Source organism: Mus pahari, chromosome 7, assembly GCF_900095145.1.
Source record: "Mus pahari chromosome 7, PAHARI_EIJ_v1.1, whole genome shotgun sequence".
Classification (NCBI taxonomy): Eukaryota; Metazoa; Chordata; class Mammalia; order Rodentia; family Muridae; genus Mus; species Mus pahari.
In genome coordinates, this window is record NC_034596.1 from 78,834,946 (window position 1) to 78,853,217 (window position 18,272).

Below are 18,272 nucleotides of genomic sequence, written 5' to 3' on the forward strand. Positions count from 1 at the left end.
TTCAGTGAGAGACACTGTGTCAACTTCTGGCTTGTACATGTGCCCTTACAGGCACACTCACCCACAGAAAGCACACACGGTGCCAGGCAGCGGGCTAGCAGCATCAGCTCCATGCTGGAGTGCATGCTCAGTACACACGAGGCCTTGAGGTCCATCCCAGCTTCACACAGACAAGTCTGGTCATCCTTTTAGAGATTGATAGATAAATCTCCTGCTGTACTCTTAGACACTGTTCTCCTCAGTGTCTGATGATATTATATATAGTATTATAATGTTATTATGAAAATATCATTTATGTTTTCACTATTCATCTTTTTCTAATTTCAGACCTTTAAAGTAGAATTTCATAAAATACAGTATGATAAGTATAGGTGATATGATTTTCTTTTTTTTTTATAGTTTTTGTTTTTATTTTTACAGGTGTGACCTGTGATACTATGTGCTCATTTATGTAAATAATGTAGTAGTACCCATTAAAATATGTTCTGCTGGAGGGAAATGTGATACTTAAGAGCAAGGTGCTACGTAAAAAACAGCACAGCATAGGTCCTAGGAAAAGCAAGTGTGGGATGTGAATAGTTAATAGTTCAGAATCTTCGTTCTAAGCAATGTGTTCATAAGAGTTATCGCACATGAGTCACTTCAAACCCTTGCCTGGTTGTTTTCAGGGAAGTATTTAAGACCTACAATGTTGCCGTGGACTACGTTACAGTAGCGCTCCTGATCTGGAATTTTGGTGTGGTCGGGATGATCGCCATTCACTGGAAAGGCCCCCTTCGACTGCAGCAGGCGTATCTCATTATGATCAGTGCCCTCATGGCCCTGGTATTTATCAAGTACCTCCCTGAATGGACCGCATGGCTCATCTTGGCTGTGATTTCAGTATATGGTAAAACTCCAGACTGACACTTTGTTCATCACAGAAATACTCACTGGTGTGTTTTCCTCCCTCGTCTAGTTCTCTTGACTTCAGGAAACTCTTAATGGTCATCTCCCGTAGGCTTCAGTGCTTTTCCTGTTACAATGCTAAGGATTGCAAGGCAAGTGCTGTGGCCTGAGCCCCAGCCCAGCCTGAGAGTGAGGATTTGTAGTGTCCCTTAGGACTCTGAGCTGGGTTGATGGGAGGAGCCACTGCCCTGAAGACTTAGAATGAGAACTTCTACCCACATGTGAGGCTCTGGCTTTAGTCCCCAGACCCCAGTAAACAAAGCAGCAAAGCCACCAGCCGCCACCAGCAGTGCCCCTGAGTTTTGTAAGTTGGGAACAAGTCTCCAGGCTTGTAAGAGTTCAGCGAGTCAGTGGATACTGGATACTGAGATGTGCTAGCAGCAGGCTCACACTGTAAACCGTTAAGCTCATGTTTGAAACTGTATTCCATTTTGGGGGAAGGGCTTGTGTCCTGGCTGAGTGTAGAGGTCAGAGGGCTGCTTCAGCAGTGAGTGCTCCCCTCCCTCGGGTCCTGGGGACCAAGTGAACTCCAAAGGGCAGGCATGGTGGCCCGCATCACTATTGAGCTGTCTCACTGCTCTCAGTTAATCTTCTCCCTTCAGGGTTTTACTTTATGTGTAGTGCGTTTTGCCTGTAAGTGTGTCTATGCACTACCTGCATTCCTTGTGCCTGCAGAGGCCAGAGAAGGGGGTCATATCTTCTCAATTCATTTTTAAGATCAAAATATACAGCAACTTAGTGGAATCACCCCTTTAAAGATTAACTTTGTCCTGACGTGTGTGCACATGTGTGATCTCAGCACTTGGGAGGTAGAGGCAGGAGGACCAGGAGTTTCAAGGTTATCCATGGCTAATATAGTAAGTTTCAGACCAGCTTGGGACACTTAAACCCTTTTTGAAAAAATATTTTTTTAATTAAATAAGTAGTAAACTATTAAGGGTAGTAATGTCCTATAATCCCAACACTTGGGATTACAGATGAAGGCAGAAGAATTAGAAGTTCAGTCCAGGCTATGTTTTGAGAGCCTCTCTGAAGAGAAAAGTTCTGAGAGTGAGGTTTACATTTGTAAAGGAATTCCAGTGCCTGTTTGTTTATTATACTTAAATTCTACAGAAAGACCTGTGGATAGAGTCCATAAGTGTTGTGAAGGTTCTCAGGAAAAACCTATTATTTTAGCTGGGTGATGGTGTCACATGCCTTTAATCCCAGCACTTGGAAAGCAGAGGCAGGTGGATCTCCATGAGTTCAAGGCCAGCCTGGTCTACAGAGCAAGTTCCAGGACAGCCAGGGCTATACAGAGAAACTGTCTGGAATAAAACCAAAATCAACAACAACAAAAATAAATTTAAAAAAATTTAAACATACTTTTTAACAGCTGCTGTGCCATGGGTCCTGAGAAGTCACAATAATACTCTAGCCATGGTAACTGGGCCTGGCTTTATCCTCCAGCTCTTGTGCCACATGAAAGCTAAAAAGGGATCTGTTGTCAGGGACGAGTCAGTGGCCACTGTTTTACAGAGGATGCTCCTTCGTCACTGTTCAAACAGTGAAGCACGTGGTGACTGAAACTGAAAGCTCGTCCCCCTTTAACTGAAGGAGCAAACCTGTGGGATTAGAACCAAGCCAATTCTGTTGTCCACTTGAGCAACTGCTTAAGTCAGGGTTAGAAAAGTCACCCTCCATATCTCACCTTCATGGTGACTTCTTCATCTTAGTGATGTCTTGTCGGTCACCGTCTATCCTGCATGGCAGAGAGCAGGAAGCCCGTTGTGAGCTAGAGGGATGGCTCAGCCAGAAAAGGACTTATCACCAAGCCTGACAACCTCAGGAGCCCCAGGAGTCACAAGGCGACAGGAGAGAACCATTTCCTGCAAATTACACGTACACACACCCTTGTGCAAGCAAGCACAATAAATAATGTAATTTACAATACCACCCCAGGGAGTTGGCAAGGTAGTTTTCATAGGGTTTTTGTTGCTAAGAAGCTTGAAGGTTACAGAGGTAAATAATTTGCTGGTCGCTTGCATGTGGCTTGACCTAGAGTCTGAATTCTCTCCATGAGTTACTCTCTCCATGACCTTCAGCCTCTGCTCACAGCACACGGGAGACCCTGCAGCTTCAGGTCTTCTGAGTATGGATGAGCTGGGCACCCAGTGTTTACATAGTGACTCTCAACCTCTTCCTTACAAGGTCTCAAAGTGGTCTGTCAGAAGTGTTCTGAAACCTTTTAAGTAAATTAATTTTCATTCATTTTAATTGCACTAAAAATAACTCAGTCTATTCATTTCAAGATTCTATAAGGGGAAACATGTCATAAAACCAAAATAGGTACAGGATGTGGCAGCTTTAAAACAGCTGAAGATCTCATTAGTTGCAAGCACAGGAAATCTTGCTTTTCTCACTTGAACATATAAATGGAAGCGTAGAGGAGAGTGTTACCACTGTGCTGTTCTTACGTTCTGCGGAGAGTGACCGTCTGAAGGCCTGAATGAAGTGACGTCAGCTGTCAAGTCTCCCTTTACCGTTTTAACTATACCTGTTTGATATTTTTAAATGTTTGAGGTTTTCTGCATTTCTATAACAGAAAATGAAAGACAAGTTGTAGTTTATGGGAGAAAATGGTGTTAGAACCAGACATAATTTAGGCCTATCAGGGCTTCTCTCAGGTCAGTTTTTAGCACCACCAGATGTTCTAAGACCTAAATATTTGTGAAATACCTAATGACTGGAAACTGAAGAAATATTAAACTTTGTCATATACAGAGCTATCATTTTATTTAAATGTGTTGCTCACTTATTGCAAATTCCTTAGTTATGTCTACTTGCTTTGTGGTGCTGGGGATTGAGTGCAGGCCTCAATGCTGTTCAAGTGTTAGAGCAGCTCACCCACTTCTGCTGTCTGTAAAGGCAGGACACTCTCCTCCACTCTACTCTTAGTATTACAAAAAGTTTGATATTTGGAATGGTGTCTATTTGTAACTTGTAAGTAAATTTTTTTTTAAAAAGCTCCCTCCCATCTCTGCTTGTTCCACAGTGAGAACTACTCTAGAATAGTTCTATTGTGCTGTCTCTGCCTCTTTCCTTCAGGCTAAGAAGAATCGTGTCTAGACCCCAGTAATCACATACCGTAGATTGAGCACACAGTGGTGAGGCCAGAGTATAATTTACCCAGGTCTTCGATGGGTTCTGTTTTATTTTGTTTAGGTTGCTTTTTCTCTTGGCTGCTAAACTGCAAATATTTTCATATTTACCCAACTCTTTTTTTAAAAAAAAAAAAATTAGACTTGTTTCCTCGGGTAAGTCCTCCCCTGCGTATATCCATTTACACATTTTAGTCAGTATATTTATTGGATGTCTTTTTTTATTTTTCCTCTTTCTAGATTTGGTGGCTGTTTTGTGCCCCAAAGGCCCACTTCGTATGCTGGTTGAAACAGCCCAGGAAAGAAATGAGACTCTCTTTCCAGCTCTTATCTATTCCTGTAAGTACGCTGGAGCAACGCTCTGTTAGTGTGTTCAGTGTTAAGACGCCCGTGGAGATCAGAAGTCAGAAGAGAGCCTTGGATCCCTGGAACTGGATTTATGGATGGTTCTGAGCCACCATATGGGTGCTAGGAATCAAACCCAGGTCCTTTCCAAGAGCAGCCACTTATTCATGGCTCAACCCCTAAGTCATCTCTCCTACCCTGGTACATTGTTTTATGTTTGTTTCTTAACCTGCAATCTTGTATGGTTTTAATCCTGAGTTACCTCTGCACAAAGACCACTGTTTTCTGTAGAGAAGTGAGGCCTCTTGCTTGCTAGAGCAGTGTCCTGGGTTTAGGAACTCACCTGCAGCTTTGTCTTTCTCAACAGCAACAATGGTGTGGTTGGTGAATATGGCTGAAGGAGACCCAGAAGCCCAAAGGAGGGTACCCAAAAACCCCAAGTATAACACACAAAGTAGGTGGAGCTCGTTTATAAATACCCTAGTTTTGCAGGTTCATTGCCATTTGTAGATAAATAATTGAAATGACAAAGGAGTAATTTTAACCTTCTCTTTGGTCACACTCTCCTTGCTGAAGCTCAGGGCCAGAGCACTTGCCTGAGAAGCCCTGGATGTAGGGAGAAATGTGATAATGAAAGATTTCACGAGAATCTCCTAGAGAAACAGGCTCTCCCCAGTAAATGCACATAGGACTATTCAAGGAGCTGAAATTCCCCCAGACACCGTGAGTTCAAGACTAGCCATGACGGTGTGGGGAGATCTTGTCACAGAAAGAGGTAGGAGTGCAGGGGTCTCTTGTCCAGTATGTCCAGGGTAACTGAAAACATTTGGTGGGAGTGCAGTCAAGCTTACACTAGGAAGGTCAGTATTTCAGTGGACTGGGTAATGGTGACAACCAAGGACTGTGATGCTGCAGAAGACACTAAAGAAAACATCAGAAGCTCTGTCAGAAAGAAGTGAAGAACAGGGTGGTGTAAAACTGAAGCAGAAAGAAGTTTTCTTAAAAAGACAAACCTTAGAAAGTTGAAAAAGAAAATTAAGATTTCAGGCCTAATTAAGGCTATAGGTCTAATTTAAAGTAAAATAATTTTTATTTTATATGTATACATATATGTATTTGTATGTGTTTGAGTGTTTCGCCTACATGCATATAGTGCACATACATGGCTGGTACCTGTGGAGGTCAGCAGAGGACATTCAATGCCATGGGCTTGGGTGCTTGTGAGCCACCATGTGGATATTGGGAACAAACCCCAAGTCCTTTGGAAGAGCCATCTCTCCAGCCCCACATACCATATTAAGCTAAAGAGAAAAGTTGTGACTGTTTGCCTTAATCAGGGTTACTACTGGGGTGAAAAAAACCCACCATGGTTAAAGAACCTTGGGAAGAAAGGGGTTTATTCAGCTTACACTTCCACATCACTGTTGGTTAGCAAAGGAACTCAGGACAGGAACTCAGATAGGAGGGACCTGGAGGCAGGAGCTGAACTGGGGCAGCGGAGGGGCGCTGCTTACTCCCCACAGCTGCCTCAGCCTGCTTTCTTTTTCTTGAACTTGTACCACCAGCCCAGGGATGTCCCACCCATGATGGGCTGGGCTTTCCCCATCAGTTACTCAAGAATATGCCCTATAGGACTGCCTGCAGCTCCAGCACTATCGTATGGAGGCATTTTCTCAATTGAGGGTCCCTCCTCTGTGATGACTCTAGCTTGTGTCAGGTTGGTGTAGTAGGTAGCCAGCACATTGTTGGTGGTGTATTTTTGGTGATCCCTAGGAGTGTGCTCAATGTTTTCCTAAGCTCTGGAGAAGACTGAACAAGATGTTTCCTGTTGGTGTTGACAAGGGTGCAGGTTCTACATGGTTCCTACTCTGCCAACTATGACATACTGGGTTGTCTGCAGCCCTCATTTCCCTGTGGTCCTGACAGTCGCAGGACTGGGCATAGCCAGACCGCATGCAGGGAAGATGGAAGCCATTTCTTCCTTCCTTAGAAAGAGGAAATAAAGGAGAAAATGTCAACCCTCCAAGACAGTGCCCCATCACAGTTCCTCCACTGTAGAACTTACACGGAGAAAAGGAATTACTGTGCTCACCTTAACTGACACTCCGCCCTCTGGAATGTGGAGGCGATGGTCTAAGGATTAAGTGCTCTAACTAACCTTCTCTCTTAAAGGAGCGGAAAGGGAGACACAGGACAGTGGTTCTGGGAACGATGATGGTGGCTTCAGTGAGGAGTGGGAAGCCCAAAGAGACAGTCACCTGGGGCCTCATCGCTCCACTCCCGAGTCAAGAGCTGCTGCCCAGGAACTTTCTGGGAGCATTCTAACGAGTGAAGACCCGGAGGAACGTACGTGCATCACCTCTGTCTGACATCATGGGGGTCTTTAGGTGGCAGGGTTATCTGTCTCTCAGAGGACGTTGAGTTTTACCAGGGAAATAGCTTATTCAGGTGTTTGCCAAACAAACATAAGAGGCTGAGTTTAATCTCCAACACTCACAGTGTGTGTGTGTGTGTGTGTGTGTCCTCAGACATCTGTGCTCACAGCTCTGGGCAGGTAGAGACAGGACGACCTCTGGGGCTTGCTGACCAGCCACTCTAACTGAATCCATTCCAGCTCCGTGTACTATGCCAGCTCCAAAACTAAGCTAGAGAAGGATTCACGAAGACACCAGCCATCTATGTTTGGCCTCTAGGCACCAAGGACACACATAGCACACATCTTCAGTGCCCCTCTTTTAATACATGTACACAAAAGAGAGAGAGAGAGTGGTGAATTAAGATGATAAGCAGATAATCCGAGCAGCGTCATGGCGGGGAGGTGGGAATTGAGATTCCAGAGTCACACAGAATTTAAAACAGAAAGAAGAGAAGGGAAAGAAGACAATCTCTCTGAGGCCTGAATTGTATATACCACTTACTGACTTCTCCTTCAGTGTGGGACGGTGCTTTTTAATTCATTTGGCTTTGTTTTTTAGACAAAGTGTCACTGTGTTGCCCAGGCAGGCTCACACTCCTAGCCTTAAATGGTCCTCCTCCTCAGACTTCTGAGTAGCTCAGAGTGCATGCTCATGCCACCCTGCCCAGCTTGCGATCATATATTTGAATTATGAAATCACAGAGTTGGGTGTGGTGATACACACTTGTAGTCCTAGGACTTGAGTGGCTGAGGCAGGTTCACAAGTTCAAGGCCAGCCTGAGCTACATAACAAGACCTTGTCTGGAAAACAAAATAAGAAAGAATGACAAACTTAATCTTTCTTTTTTTAGGAGGAGTAAAACTTGGACTGGGAGATTTCATTTTCTACAGTGTTCTGGTTGGTAAGGCCTCAGCAACCGCCAGTGGGGACTGGAACACAACCATAGCCTGCTTTGTAGCCATACTGATCGTAAGTATATGCTGGCAAAATTGGTCAGAAAACTGATTCTGCATACCTTTATGGTAATTTTCTTTTAAGTGTGTTTGTACACATATACGGTGGCATTTGTGTGACAGAGAACGTTTTTCCTTCCACTTGAGGCAGGGTCTCTCAGAGAACAACTTTTTGGGAGCTGGGGCTTTCCTTCCACCAGAGGGAGAGTGTCTTGTGTTTTTACCATGAGCCGTGCACTCTGGCCTATTCTAACTCCCCATCTCTCCATAGGAACACTAGGATTACGGGTGAGTGCCCACCACATCCAGCTTCTTACATGACTTCCAGAGATCAAACTCAGGTGTCGTGTTTGAGTGGCAAGTGCTTTTTACCTGCCCTGCCATCTTTCTAGCTCGGAGAATTCTCTTTTGACTCCAGGCAGGCTAAGAACTCCAATCCTTTGAGAAGCTTTTTAAAAATGGATAATCAGAGCCTGCCTGAGTTTCTCCCCACTCTGGCCACACATTAAAATCAGCCGGTGCTTCCAGCGTAGCTGTGTCTTTTCTGCGGAGTGTATTGCTGGGGAGCGAACAGGAGCACCAGGTGCCTGCTGTAGTCTCCTCCTGCACCAGCTTCTGGTCTCAGCCCTGTGCTCACCTTTGTCCTGCCCTTGGGTAATTAGTTGTGAGTAGTTCTTAAGAGTTCTCCAGGAAACTGTGAGTGCTTCTCATTAGAAACCACTGTGAGCCATAATGGCACACACCTTTGATCCCAGCACTTGGGAGGTAGAGGCAGGTGGATCTCTGATGAGCCTGGTCTACAGAGTGAGTTCCAGGACAGCCAGGGCTACACAGAGAAACCCTGTCTGGGGTGGGGGTGGGGGGATAGGGAGGAGGGGGAAGAAAAGAAATGAAATGAAAAACTTTGAGAGTCCAGCAGTGTAAAGCTCAACAAAGGCTGTCATAGTCCACGGGCTGAGTCATAGAACAGTCAGTGCTCTTATAGCTGATCCACAGCCTGCACCGCGCTTGCTTGGGGCAGCAGCGAGAGACAAGCCCAGTGCATAGCATGATGGCTGTGGCTTTCAAGCCTGACTTAGAAAGCTGGATGTGTTGGCATGCACCTTTTAATCCTGGCATTCTGGAGGCAAAGGCAGGTGGATCTCTGAGTTCAAGGTCAACCTTGTTAAGTTCTAGGCTATATATTGAGAGCCCATCTTAAAAACAAAAACCTGACTCACTAATAACAAATGAACTATTTCTTACTGCTTGGCGTTGGGGTGTATAGTTCAGCTGTGAGAGTTCCTGAATAGTCCAAAGCCCTGCATTCAACCTCCACACACATAGTACAGGCACGGGGCACATTCCCAACACTACGGAGATGGAAGGAGAAGGGTTGGAAGTTCAAGGTCCTCCTTAGCTATATGGGGGATCTGAAGTCAGCTTGTCTCAAAAAAAATTTTTTTTTCCCCTTTAATCCAGGCATCATGGTGCATACTTACCTCCTGGCACTTAGGAGGCTGAGGGAGAAAGATTCAGAGTTTGAAGCCAGTCTGGGTTGTGTGTATATAAATGAAGAAAAAAAAGCAACCACTGCGTTTTTGTAGAGGGCCACACTCCCATGCACAGGGCCCTCCCTGGGCTCTGTCTTCAGCACAGACTTTTTTTCTTGTTTTGCCCTTGTATCCCGTCCTGTCTTCTCTTTCCCGTCTCCCTTGAGCCAGCTTTCGCTGTTTCCAGCCAGGTCTCAGGTTCTGGCCTCAGACAGTCCTGCCTCAGCCTCCTGAGGAGCTGCTGTGTGGCCGTCAGGCCCAGGGCCACAAGCTACACTCTTCTCTCATGACTCCAGAGTTCATAAGATGTTGTTGTAAAAGTTAGGCCTCATGGAGAGTATTCACTGAAGGTGGTGCTGATGCCGTGTGGCTGGAGATGGTCTTGAGTATGCCTCTGTCTCCACAGGGCCTGTGCCTTACGTTACTTCTGCTCGCCATTTTCAAGAAAGCGTTGCCAGCCCTCCCCATCTCCATCACCTTCGGGCTCGTGTTCTACTTCGCCACAGATTACCTTGTGCAGCCCTTCATGGACCAACTTGCATTCCACCAGTTTTATATCTAGCCTTTCTGCAGTTAGAACATGGATGTTTCTTCTTTGATTATCAAAAAAATAAAAACAGAGAGCAAACCCGAGGAGGAGACGGATGACTTCCCTGTGTCCTCAGCTAACAAAGGCAGGACTCCATCTGGACTTCTGCAGCTTCCTTCCAGGTCTCCCTAGCCACCCACACTACTGGACTATGGAAGGAAGTGTCTACAGAGAACGGTTTCCAACATCCATCGCTGCAGCGGACGGTGTTCCTCAGTGACTTGAGAGACAAGGACAAGGAACTGTGCTGGGCTGAGGAGCTGCTGGGCTCTGCCAGCTTTGACCCTTGGGCATGGAGATTTACCAGCGCTGGGAACTCTCAAGAGGTTAAATGAAGTGAGGTGAACCAAACAGAGCTGCCATCTTCCACACCACGTTGGAAATAAAGCACGTGCTAGGTGAACTCTCACTGTGCAGGAGGTTCCGTGTGGAGGTGGCACTGGGCCCGGGCCTCCCTCTCAGGCTCCTCTTTGCTGCCCAATTGTAAGTTTAAATAAGGACTCCGCCCTACACAAACCTAACCCCTGTCACATCAGTGACTGACCATTTTTCTCAAACACTCTCACTAATATCTGTGGTTGCCATTTCTTCCCAAGGCCAGGCTGGATGAATTTGGGGTTGCTTTATCCTGAGAGTTGTAACCTTGACTTCCAAAGTTTATATTTTCTTGAAATGATGGATCTATTGCTCAACAGTCCCTTGTCATCCTTAAGTGATTTCTGGGTTTCCCACAAATTCCTCATTTTTAGACACACTCTAAGCTTACTTCTGGCCCGGAAGTTTCCTCTCCCTGTCTCTCCCTTGCCCCACAGTGGTTCCGTGACAGCAGACAAGGCAGCTCTGGGAGGTAGCCAGTGTCGGATAACCCAGGGGTTTCCTCATGGGATGCAAATACTACGTGTCCAATTAGTCAGTGCTGTCAGCGGACTGCCATGGCTCCTTCGATGGCAAATAGGATGTGTGCCCAAAGAATTAAAGCAATGAGTGGCTGGTGAAGCGCTCTCTGTCCTGGCTGGTTTTTTGTCACCGCAATCCACTCCCGAGGGCACGATTTAAACTAGGGGCTGGGGGATAGCTCCGAGTAATGTCCAGTGCTGGGAGTTGGTCAGTTCATGAACCAATTGTGTCGGGAAAAACCAAGGGTTAGGAGAAAAGGTGTTTCTTGGTTAGCTGTGGAAGTGCCCAGATGCAGGATTTAACCAACTGCCAAGAGGAAAGACAGGGGCTTCCCACAGCCGTGGGGCAGATTGAGCTAGCTGCACAGGCTGGTGTGAGGGGCAAGGCTCTGCCCTCAGGAGCCTCAGAAGCAGCCTCACTCGATTCTGGTTTGCCTCTTCTCTCACCTCAGTGCTCCATTGTGTGAGGTGAGCGGTGGTGGCAAGCTTACAGCTGAGCGTGGGCGCTGCGGACCCTTAGGCTGAACACAGACCGAGCAGCAGCCGCCTCAGCCAGGAGACCAACTGAAAAGACTTGAGAAACCAATATGGCTCAAGCAAGGCGGCTGGCTTTCTCTCCCAGCCTCTCCTAGGACCCACTTTCCCTAAAGTGGGTCTCATTAGAGTTTAGAACTTAATTTGGGTCACACAAGAGTACTGTTGATCTAGCCCTGGGCCTTTGGGCATGCTAGCAAGTGCTGCACTAGTAGCCATCTCATTTGGTCTGGAACAATCCTAGTAAGAATTTGACCTTAGGAGTCAGGTCTAGTAGTCCCCTCTGTGGTGAGGTGGCAACTGGTGGGTCCCTAGGCTTGCTGGCCTCAGCCCAGCCTCATCAAGGTCTAGGCCTGTGGAAAAAGCAAGGTGGACGGACAGCTCCTGAGGAATAATTCCATACAAAACCCACAAAAGAGAAGCTGAGGGTATAGCTCTGGGAGAGTGTGGTGCTCTAGGCCCTGGGTTCAGTTCCCAGGCTATATTTAAAGAATAGAAACCCAAACAGACTCATCTCAGGCTGATGAAAAGAGCAGGAAAAGGGAGCCATGCAGGGAAGGGGCTGTGGGTTAGAAGGGTCTGTCGTTTTTTTTATTCTCATGCATATGTCAGGACAGCCCTGTGGTGTCAGCTCTCCTCAATTACATGGGTTCTGAGGTTCAAATTCAGGTCACCAGGTGCGTCCGCTGCAGGCAAGAGCCACCTCACCAGCTCCTATTCGAAGACCTTGCTGCCCACACACAGACGGCAGATTGGAAGTTTTGGTTCAAGGCACTTTTGCCAGTCTCAGCTGGAGCAGTGTGTGTAAGGGCCCCAAGTGTGTCGTGTGTTTGGTGACAAGAGGGTATGAATAGGCTGTGTTTGTGTGCAGGTGTGTAAGTCCAGGAGAGGGGTGGCCACGAGCCAGGCATCATCGGGGATAAAGCCACTGGCCCCGCCTGCTTAATGGAAAGACAGTGGGGAGAAATGCAGTAGCTTCAGGGCTGTGCTCTGATGCCTACAGGATATCAGGGGCTGCAGAGGAAGGGCGCTCCTTCCTGTTTTTGATCCTGCTGGGTTCAAGGGGTCCTAGGTACACAGCTTTCACACCGAATGACTACATTTCTCCAAGAGGAAAAGAGAGAGAGAGAGAGCGAGCAAAAGCCAAAAGCAATCTATTAGCAAAAGACACCAGCCAAAAGCAATCTATTGACTTCACCACAAAGGGGCAAAGGCCTGTGGTTTTGCTTGTAAACATCACTTGAAAGTTTAGTATCCTTTTGTGATAGATGCCCGAGTGAATAGTATGTTTACTGTTTGTTCTGTCTGTGGATATTGGTTAGGGTCTCTAGTATAGCCTGGGCTGAACTCAAATGTATAATCCTTCTGCCTTCACGTTACAAGTGCTGGGTGTCACAAGACATGGACCATTGTGTCAAGTTACATATATACTTGTGTATGTACATACATGCACATATTATGTTTATTTCTGCACAGAGCATATGCCTACATGAGGTCAGAGGTCAGTTAACAACAGGTGGTTCTCTCCTCCCATCATGTGGGTTCCAGGAATTGAACTCAGATCCTCCGCTCGGAGGCGCATGATTTTACCCACTGAGCCATCTCACTGGACCTATGGCTACTCCTGACCCTAACATGTTGAATGTGAAATTGATATTAACTGCCAAATAAGGTCTTCCAAGGCTAGGCTTCTAATGGGAATCTCTGTCTTGGACCCCCGGAGCCTGCCTGGAAGAAAAGCTGAGAAACTGAGGGGTTTATTCAGTCTCCTGTGTGCTGCTTGGCTTGGTACAGGAGGCTCACTTACCCTCTTTCCTACCTCTTTCCCTCCCCTCACTCCCCCTTCCCCCTTTCCCTTCCATTTCCTGTTCATTCCTCTTCCCCTTTCTGAAAGAAACCCCAGGCTCTTGTGAGAGCCACTCTGTAGCCGAGGATGACCTTGAACTTCGATCCTTCTGCTTCCACTTCCCAAGTGCTGAGATCACTCCCATGCACACTGAGCCCAGTTTATTCTGTGCTGGGGATCAAACCTGGGGCTGTGCCCGCTAGCCAAGCACTCTACCAACTGAGCTGCATGCCCAGACCCCACCCGTCCTGACTTAACTACTGAGGCTTACAACGTGAATGCTGTTAATAGACCTCATTCCCTCAGAAGCCCATCCTTTCAGCAAGCCCCCTGCACCCCCTAGTTAAATGAGCTTTGGGGTGGTCTATACAGATCAGCCAGAGCTACCTCTCCTTACTCCCTGTGGGTCCTTAATGTTCACCCTTGGGATGGAAATAATGCCCTATCTTGATGCTAAGATAGACTACAAGAGCAACCCTGGGGTCGTCTTGTGTCTTTCTCCAAACCTGGGCAGTTCTACAAACACCAAAGGAAAAGCACTGGTTTTCGTTCTTTTCAGCCCTTCTTGATAGTGCCAGCCAGATACCCAGGGGCTGTCCCAACTCAGGGTCTTCCGCACCTCCTCCGTCTACTCAGCTGCTAGAAACCCCGAGTCTGCATCTTGCGAAGCACACCCTGGTGCTGATGTGTACCCTTTCCTGACTGTCAAAGCCGTTTACAGGACTTTGGGGTAGCAGTGTGCCTATTGTGGATACCGGTGTCCCCTTGGGCCCTGGAGTGTAGTGCTTGCACATGTCTGCCTAGCAGGAAGGATTTCCCTGAAACCACTTCTATTTCAATCCATACTTGTTGAGGGCACTTCAGAGTGGTGAGGGCTTCTGAGGGGTCATTCACTCACCTGGTCACGGCCTGGCTTCTACCGTGGGTACTACTTTGTACATAACAGACTGTGAATACAACTTTTTGAATAAATACCTTTCAAACTCTTGGGAAGCTATAATTTTGATAGATGATTGCAGATTTTCCTGTATTTGTCAAATGAATAAAGAATGCATGAGCCTAGCGGTGCTTGTTTTCTTCCAAGAAACACTGGGATGTGAAAGCCTGTGCGCTGGTTAATAGATGCCAGGACATTGAAACTTAATGTTGTCTGCTGATAACAAGGCAATGTGGGTTAGCATACCTTTAAAGGTGCAACACCCGATCTGTTTATAACTGCTATTTATGGTTTTTTATTATGGATCTGTGGCTCAGAAACCATAGATCAAACATTTGGGAAAAAAATTGCATTTGTACCAAACACACAGACTACTTTTTCTTGTCAACTCCTAAATGAAATTACATCTATTTGCAGTCTGTATTCTAAATAACCAAAAAGCTGGGCATGGTGCACACCTGAACACTCAAGAAATTGAGCCAAGAGTACTACTCTGGGTTCAAGGCTAGCCTGGGCTACATAATGAGTCATTGTCTTAAAAAAAAAATTGCCCAACCTAGAGATGATCTAAAGTGTGTGCACAGGGGCATATGCAAATCCAGTGCTGCTGTCTAGAAAGGGCTTGTGTGCTGGGTTATGGTTTGAATGTCCTGGAACCAGTCCTCCTCCACACTGCTGAGTGATGGCTGTGTCCGTTCGTTCTTTCTTTCTTTCTTTGTTTCTTTCTTTCTTTCTTTCTTTCTTTCTTTCTTTCTTTAGATTTATTTATTTTATTTATATGACCACACTGTAGCTGTCAGACACAGGAGAAGAGGGCATCAGATCCCATTACAGATGGCTGTGAGCCACCATGTGGTTGTTGGGAATTGAACTCAGGACCTCTAGAAGAGCAGTCTCTTAACTGCTGAGCTGTCTCACCAGCCCTGCATTCTTTCTTAATACTCTAGGTTTTTAAATTTTTTTCAGAGAATGTTTATTCATGTAAATACTTTCAAACCCAATTATAAACTTATAGAAAATGTGTTCTAGTATAATGCAAATATTTCATATACTAGGGGATTATCTTTTTAAATTATTAGGCGTCAATGATAGTTTATGTGTGTTCTGCATATCCAAAGCCCTGGAATCCATCCCTGAATACAGAAACAACAATCACAAAAACCCACCAGGTGTGTGGTATATTCACACCTTTGTGGGTTTAGGGGAATCAAGTTCATTGGGCATGTTTGATATCTAATTTCTTCTTGATTCTTCTTTGGGCATAAATACTTAACAAACTGCAACCAATAGCAACCAACCCTGCCTCTCAGGGCCCTAGCATTTATGTCTCCTCTAAAAAGTCCCCAGATTTTCAAACCTTATGCCATTGTAGAAACTATCTGCACTGCAGCTGGCAAAGTCACACCCCTGCCAGCTGCTGTGGACAGTCTGAAGCAGCCACATAGCCCACACACACCTGGGATTAAAACAAAAACATTCTCATCATGTTTCTCTCTCTCTCTCTCTCTCTCTCTCTCTCTCTCTCTCTCTCTCTCTCTCTCTCTCTCTCTCTCTCTCTCTCTCTCTCTCCCCCCCCCCCGTGTGTGTGTGTGTGTGTGTGTGTGTTTAAGAAAACAAAACTCCCAAACTGTCACCATATTACACCTTTAATCCCAACTCTAAGGAAGCAAAACAGGTGGATCTGAGTTCAGGTCAGCCTGGTCTACCTGAGTTCCAGGGCAGCCAAGGATACATAGTGAGACTCTCCAGGAGAGGGGGAATGAAGGGGAGGGACTGCTACACAGCTACACTAATGGGAATCCATGGTTGCTTTCATTAGGCGATAGTGCATCCTGTGTTCTCTGTGTCCTGAAACTACAGACAAAGCTTTCCATGCCTGGGCTGTGAATAAATCATGACCAAGCTCTAGTATGGCGGCTCAGCAGCTGAAGTGCAAGCCAGGTGACAGAGTTTGATCTCCAGAACCCTCGTGGTAGAAGGAGGGGACAAAGCCCTGCAATCACACACATAAATAGATAAAAGACACACCGTTAGTTTGGTGGCAGAAAAAGCCACAGCTTGCCATTGTCTTCAGAGGAATAGTTAGGAAGTTGACATTTAGAAGGCAGAGGCAGAAGGGTCAATTCAAGTTCAAGACCAGCTAGGACTACACAAAAAGACCCTGTCTCAACAAAACAACAACAACAACAACAGAGTGTGGTCAGTCATGCCAGCAGCCCAAGGCATCTGGAATCAGAATATTCACTCCTGTGAGAAATGGAGGCATCATTTGTTCTCATGAATCTTGAAAGCAGTGGTACTGTATTCTGCTAGAGGCGCATGGTCTCAGCTGGGAGCAGTTTCTGAATGTTAGGAACCCCGCGTGGGTGTTTGGAGCATGTGGAAGGATTCCAATGGCGCTAGACTGAGAGCAAGCCTGCATGTCCTGCATCAGCAGGTAAGGACCACTGTTCTGTTAGCCGACCTCACGCCCTCTCTAGGGGTGAGGGGGTTGGGATGTAGGGGTTTGGAGACTCAGGATCCAAGGTTACAAGGGTCACAATGGCTCCACGGGTAAAAGTCCTTCACAAGCCTGATGACCCCCAGTGCCACCTCCAAATCTACACAGTAGAAGGAGAAAAACAACCATGGAAGGGTCTCCTCTGGCTTCTTGTGGCACTGTGGCACACAAGACTATAGGTACATACACAACAATAATACAAGTTTAAATATGAAAGAAACAAAATGCCTGGGGCTGGAGAGATGTCTCAGTGGTTAAGAGCACTGACTTGCAGAGGACCTGGGCTTGGGTCCCAGCACCCACATAGTGGCTCACAATCATCTCTAATTCCAGTTCCAGGGGATCTGACGTCTGACCTCAGGCATGAGGCATGCGCATTGGTACACAGGCATACATGCAGGCAAGACACTTACACATAAATCTTTTTTTTTTTTTTTTTTTTTTTTGAGACAAGGTTTCTCTGTATAGCCCTGGCTGTCCTGGAGCTCACTCTGTAGACCAGGCTGGCCTCGAACTCAGAATTAAAGACGTGCGCCACCACGCCCGGCTCACACATAAATCTTAACATCTTAATATATAATATATATAGAGAGAGTGAGCAAGAGAGCTATTGGGTTTTGTCTTCTGATTTTTTTTTTTTCTGAGAAACAGTCTTACCATGTTGCTCTGGCTGATTTGAAACTCACTATATAGACGAGACTCACAGTAATCTGCCATTGTCTGCCTCCTGACAGCTGAGATTAAAAGTATATGCTACCAAACCTAGCACATGTATGTATGTATGTGTGTATGTATGTATGTATATGTGTGTGTATGTGTATGTGTATGGGGGTTTATTTTTTTAAGAACTGGTGGAGAGCAGTATAATGTTGACTTACATATATTAAGTAGAGATCCAGAAAGAAGGGATTACAAAAGACAGGATTTAAGATTTGTTTTACTAGATGCGATGGCGAGTACATAGCAAATATGGCTGTATTTGTGGCATACTTGACAGCTGGAGTTATCACAGAAAGGAGCTTCAGTTGAGGAAATGCCTACATGAGATCCAGCTGTAAGGCATTTTCTCAGTTAGTGATCAAGGGGGAAGGGCCCCTTGTGGGTGGGACCATCCCTGGGCTGGTAGTCCTGGGTTCTTTAAGAGAGCAAGCTGAGCAAGCCAGGGGAGGCAAGCCAGTAAAGAACATCCCTCCATGGCTTTTGTATCAGCTCCTGCTTTCTGACCTGCTTGAGTTCCAGTCCTGACTTCCTTTTTTGATAAACAGCAATGTAGAAAATGTAAGCAAAATAAACCCTTTCCTCCCCAACTGCTTCTTGGTCATGATGTTTGTGCAGGAATAGAAACCCTGACTAATACATTCATCTCAACATAGTCCATTAACTTAAGGGGAAGAAAATCCAAAGGCTGGAAAGATATCTTTGCAACTAAGAATGCTTGCTGTGCAAGCATGAGAGCAGTTCAAATCCCCAACACCCATGTAAAAAACCTAGGCCTGGTCACATGCTCCTGTAACTCCAGCAGCAGCACGGGGAGGGCAAAGAGACAGAAGGATTGCTGAGTGTGCGGGTCACCAGCCTAACTTCCGGGTCAGTGAGAGCCTACTTCAAAGGAACAGGGTAGAGGATGTGGGCAGA

At 46.1% G+C, this 18,272-nt stretch overlaps 1 protein-coding gene across 2 annotated transcripts in view; it reads left to right on the top strand.

Annotated features, from left to right (window-relative positions):
• The window catches only part of Psen1 (presenilin 1), a 46,072-nt gene extending 35,152 nt beyond the window's left edge, over window positions 1-10,920 (top strand). For both annotated transcript variants that reach the window (XM_021201691.2, XM_029540779.1), the window contains exons 7-12: window positions 669-889; window positions 4,329-4,427; window positions 4,801-4,887; window positions 6,606-6,779; window positions 7,701-7,819; window positions 9,742-10,920. In XM_021201691.2, the coding sequence (XP_021057350.1) occupies window positions 669-889; window positions 4,329-4,427; window positions 4,801-4,887; window positions 6,606-6,779; window positions 7,701-7,819; window positions 9,742-9,897 (856 nt within the window). In that variant the 3' untranslated portion in view covers window positions 9,898-10,920. The remainder of the gene's footprint in view (window positions 1-668; window positions 890-4,328; window positions 4,428-4,800; window positions 4,888-6,605; window positions 6,780-7,700; window positions 7,820-9,741) is intronic.
• Window positions 10,921-18,272: the final 7,352 nt, after the last annotated feature.